The 5,459-nt window shown below is 29.4% G+C and overlaps 2 protein-coding genes across 2 annotated transcripts; both read left to right on the forward strand.

Moving 5' to 3' along the window:
* Positions 1–378: 378 nt before the first annotated feature.
* On the forward strand, positions 379–1,442 carry LOC119613267 (paxillin-B-like). The gene has a single exon (XM_037969261.1). It carries the CDS (start codon positions 580–582, stop codon positions 1,189–1,191), a length of 612 nt encoding a protein of 203 aa, XP_037825189.1. The 5' UTR covers positions 379–579; the 3' UTR covers positions 1,192–1,442.
* A 2,191-nt stretch (positions 1,443–3,633) lies between these two features.
* Positions 3,634–5,270, forward strand: LOC119613261 (putative inositol monophosphatase 3). Its single transcript, XM_037969256.1, has 2 exons — positions 3,634–4,480; positions 4,556–5,270. The coding sequence occupies exons 1-2, from the start codon at positions 3,913–3,915 to the stop codon at positions 5,095–5,097; spliced, it is 1,110 nt and encodes a 369-aa protein (XP_037825184.1). The 5' UTR covers positions 3,634–3,912; the 3' UTR covers positions 5,098–5,270.
* Positions 5,271–5,459: the final 189 nt, after the last annotated feature.

Raw genomic sequence — 5,459 nt, forward strand, 5'->3', positions numbered from 1 at the left:
AGACTATAGACTAGACTATAGACTAGACAATAGGCTAGACCATAGACTAGACCATAGATTAGACTATAGACTGGACCCTAGATTAGACCATAGGCTAGACTATATATTAGTCCATAGACTTGTCAATGGACTAGTCCATAAACTTGTTTAGTCAAAGGTTAGTTAATAGAATAGTCACAGTGTAGTTAATAAACTAATCAATAACCTTACCAATAAACCAGAAAATAGGGAAGTAAATAGTTCATAGCCTAGTCCTATTCTAGTCCATAATCAATAGATTCATTATAGAGTAGGTCAAAGACTAGAAATATTCTTGTAAAAAGGCTAAACAATAAAAATTATTTAAAAGAAATCTGCAAGGGTCACGTAAGCAAAACCCCCCGTGTTACTTTTCAAATTTTTTACCACTCACTACATTTTTTTTAAACCCAATGTAAACTAATCCTTTTAAAATCATTAACATTTCACAAAAAAACTAAAATTTTATAAGCGAAATTCCTATAAAATCTGTGCTAATTCCTTTAATATTTTCTCTACTCTTTCTACAGCCCTTTATTAAGATCCCAAAGTTCAGATCTTATGGCAGCAAAAGATTTATACAATTACTTGGGTAGACCACAACCTTTGCAACCATTTAATAAAAATACCCAAACAACAAATGGAGCAGGTGCAGCGGCTGTAACTAACAACACAAAAGCCAAACAAATGGTTAAACAACACAGTACAGCAAGTCAACAATCTACCTCATCGACTTCATCGTCCGTACAATCGACCGGCGATCAGACAGGCAAACAACAATCACCCTCACGACTCTCCACCACTTCGTTAGAAAGACAAATAATGACACAACATCATCATCATCATCAGCAACAGCAACAACATTCACATCATCCTTTAACGTCCTCTTTACTTTTGGATAAAGATTTACTATTAACCTCCTCAGTTACTACCCTACAAAGTTTAGGGCAATTAAAAACTGATAGCTCTCTAACAGACTCGAATCTATCGACTGAATCATATCACAGTGATACACAGTTAAATGTTTCCGATAAATCGAATGCGGAAAATAATGCAGGAACCACCTCCTCCTCCACCTTAAAGAAACGTAAAAAAGGTTTACGTTTTGGTTTTGGCAGTAAGAAATCTTCAAGTAATAGCAGCGCTCACGATACGAGTACGAAATCGAAATAGTTTTTGTTCTTTTTAAAAGAAAAAGAATAGAAAATGGTGGCAATAATTTGTAAGGGAGTGTTACTTATTTTAAAGAAATCCTAAGACTCCTTTTTTAAAAGTCTTCCATTTTCTAAGTAAAAAAAATAAAAAACACCTATAAAAGTTATTTGTTTTAAAATAAAGACACAATAGTAACTTAAGGCACTTATAAGCAATATTTGTAATAATTAACCCCTAACCACTCCCCGGCAAAAAAAAAAAAAAAAAAACTAGGTCTTCAAATCAAAAAACAACAATTAATAGTAAAAATAATGAATTCATATGTTGAATAACCATTTTTTAGCAGAAAATTTTAAATTGTATTATATACTATGTAGTGCCTTCTTTTCTTTTAACTATTTTGTGTTGACAAAAGTTATTTAAAAGGCTTTAGTGTAGGGTGTTTTGGTATGGCTTTATTTTATTTTTGTGTGTCTTTTTAACTTTACAAAGTTTTGTTAGGGATTTAAACTTTTTGTCATTTGTTTAGGTTTTTTGACTAAATGTCGAAAACTTTTTGTATAACCAGATCTGGGGATTCTGTATTTCCATTTATATAAAACTTAAGAATCAAATTGGGAATCTGTTGAACACTAAAACACAAAAATTTTAGCCTTTAATAACATTTTGTCAAATATTTTTTTTTTTATAAAATAAAACTATTACTTGAAAAGTATTTATTTTAATTGTTCCAAAATACTGGCTATTTCTTTAAAACTTTATTAAAAATTCCTTTAGTTTATATTTCTAAGGACAACAAAATGATAGAATTGTAATATCTACAAACATTTTGTTTTCACTTTTAATATAAATTCAAAGAAATCAAATTTATTTTAATAATTTTATTTAAAGCACTTAATATTAATTGTACTTATTTAAAAATGTTATAATTATTTTAATTAACACTTAAAAAACCCATGACCCTGCCCATGACCACCCTACAAATTCGTTAACCATTTCCATATAAAAACAAAAAACGAATCTACAACAAAAGACGTTACTTTATATACATATTTAAAAGAAAAACTACTAAATACTATATAATTTGTTGGTTTTAGTTATTTTCTTTTTCATTTTATTTGCAACATTCAGAGCGCTGTGTATTTAAGTTATTTAATTTTCGTAAAAAAAATAAATCAACAATTTTTTAAACCACCTTTTACTTATTCTATTTTAATCTCGTAGCAATATTTTGAATATGTTTATTTATTATTATTGCGAAATATATATTTTTATAAATTTGTTTAATTTTTTACAAAATCGTCAATTTCATTGTTTGCCTGTCTAACTAAATTGATATTTTTTATTATTAAATTTATATACTGATATATTGATATTGTAAAGTATTTTTATTATAAATAAAATAAAACAAATTATGGTCTTTAAAGAAAAATATAAACAATATGGGATTTTATTTAAATGGTAATTACAAAATAATATCAGATACTTAGGTAAACAGATAGATAGATATATAGATATATAGATAGATAGATAGATAGATAGATAGATAGATAGATAGATAGATAGATAGATAGATAGATAGATAGATAGATATATAGATAGATAGATAGATAGATAGATAGATAGATAGATAGATAGATAGATAGATAGATAGATAGATAGATACAGATTAATTAGTGCAGTTTATCCACAAACAACAATTCTGTGGTATAAAGGCAAAAGTACATACGTTTTTTTTTGTACTTTTCAGAAGAACATTTTAAAGTTTTAAATTCCCATACAAAAATATAGAAAAATACATTTAAAAATTTCAATATTTTTAAAAGTTTTGATCCGATATTTACGAAAAATTTACACAATATTGAGTTGAGTACGGAGATTTTAAAAATACGGAAACATAATTTTTACATAATTGCCATAGAATTATTATCATATTTCTTTTTCCATATTTAGAATTTTTAATATTCGCCGAAAATCGGGAGTTATCCCCAAAAAATGTTTTTTGAATTATTGATTTTGTTTTTTAAAAGGCAATAGAAAGACAAACTCTTCTACTGATTAAAAAATTTAGAAACATAATATGTTTCACATATTATGTGATTTATTATTAAGCGAATCTAGTTTTTTTAGATTTTTTTGAAATATAATTTCATTTTCGACCAGCACTTTATTGAAAGAGAAAATTTGTTTTTTATTTTCTTCCAATTAACATGAGACATCATTGGATCTAATTCAATTAAAATGGTATTTTTTATAAAAATAAAAATCAATTAAGTTTGAGATTTAAATTTTAAATTGTTTATATTGCTCAATAAAAAATAACTATCGATAACATTGTTTTTATCCCTACTGTGATGTCATTACCAAACATTTTATCAACAACCATCTGGCAACTCAAAATATGATAACAGCTGACCTTTTCTCTCTTTATGTTTTTTTTGTTTACTTAACGTCAACATTTTTCCGCTTCTTTTCTCTAGTATGTAAACGAAACGAAAAAATAGAACTAGCAAGTAAAGAACAACAAATTCTTTTTTTTTTCAATAAAAGAAAGAAGAAAAAGCATTCTTGTATTATTTATTTATTTTATAGACATTTCTACGTATTGTATTTGTGTTTTAAGAATGTTTGTTAAGTCAGCATCTCCCTTCATTTACATTTAATACGTGACCGTGTACGTAGAAACTTTTTTTAGACGCTTTCAGACACCATAAATACTTAATAGTACACAGCTTATGGATGACGGTGCCATTGATAATAAATAATCGAAAAGCGGCCAACAGCAGTAATACTATCACTATGAACGGACGTAGCATAAAAGTTCATCGTGTACCGGCCACGATTGCAGCAATTCTAGTATTATGTTTCCTGTTCTATGTATTTGGTGGTTCGGAGGAGCAACGTCCTGCCATGTATGGCATGTTAAGGAATCAAAATAAAGTGAATATGCGTAAATTGCTTATTGGCGCCATACAGGCTGCTCAGCGAGGAGGCATGGAAATATTGGAAGTGGCCAAATCTAGGGATTTGAAGGAGAAAAGTAAAGGTAAAACGGATGAAGGAGCCAATGATCCTTTCACCGATGCCGATGGCCGCTCACATTGTGTTATGAAACAGGGTTTGCATCGCATCTTTCCACGTGTCACCATCTTTTCGGAAGAAGATAAGGAAAGTTGTGCAGAGGCGAATACTTTTGATTTGGATCCAACGGTTTTGCATGAAACTGCTGAAATACCCGATGAATTGGTGAACATAAAAGATGTTACCGTATGGATAGATCCTTTAGATGCTACACAGGAATTTACAGGTGAGTTTAGAAAAAAATACTTAATGAAAAGGAATTAAATACATATGTACCTATTTCGTTTTTTTCTCATTACAGAACAACTGTATGAATATGTCACCACCATGGTGTGTGTGGCTGTGGCAGGTAAACCGGTGATTGGTGTTATACACAGTCCTTTCATAGGACAAACCGCCTGGGCCTGGGTGGATCACTCCATGTCAGAATATCTCTCCTCCATACATCCAGATGTCCCCAATGTAGATCATCCCATCATTACAGTGTCACGCTCACATGCAGGCGATGTCAAAGACTTAACACGTTCAGTATTTGGTGAAAATTCCAATATTTTAACAGCAGCTGGTGCTGGTTATAAGGTTTTGCAAGTAGTGGCCAACAATGCCACCGCTTATTTACATTCAACTAAAATTAAGAAATGGGATATATGTGCTGGTGATGCTATTTTAAGGGCTCTGGGTGGTACCATGACCAATTTAGATGATGAACTTATAGATTATGGACCCAATGAGTCACCTGTTAATGCTCGTGGTTTGTTGGCTACCATTGTTAATCATGAGGAGTATATAGACAAATTAATGAGTTATCGCAACACACACAATAGTAGTAAAAACCGTAGATAGTATAATTAACAATTTAAAAAGAGAATCTCTTAAAAACTACGACTTAAAATTTTAAGGCTTTAAAGAAAGGAAGAAAAACTACCACATAAATACCTACTATTTAATGGACGAAATTAGTTAATAAGTTAATGGAAAAGTAAAGAAATTAAAATTCTCCAAAAAAACATTTAAAACAGCTGTGTTTAACATCAAGGAAACATGAAAAGGTGTGTATAATATTTATTTTAAAAGAAAACATATTTTTAGCTTGTGTTAACATCAATTTATTTTAATTTCTTTAATGTTTATTTTGTTTCTTTATTTGTTTAGAAATCTACTCAGTTTATTCAACTAACAAGTTCTCATTATTAAACCTACAATAA

The sequence above is a fragment of the Lucilia sericata genome, unplaced genomic scaffold, assembly GCF_015586225.1.
Source record: "Lucilia sericata isolate MDLA Ls3-8-SP2 unplaced genomic scaffold, ASM1558622v1 Contig002034F_arrow, whole genome shotgun sequence".
Classification (NCBI taxonomy): domain Eukaryota; kingdom Metazoa; phylum Arthropoda; class Insecta; order Diptera; family Calliphoridae; genus Lucilia; species Lucilia sericata.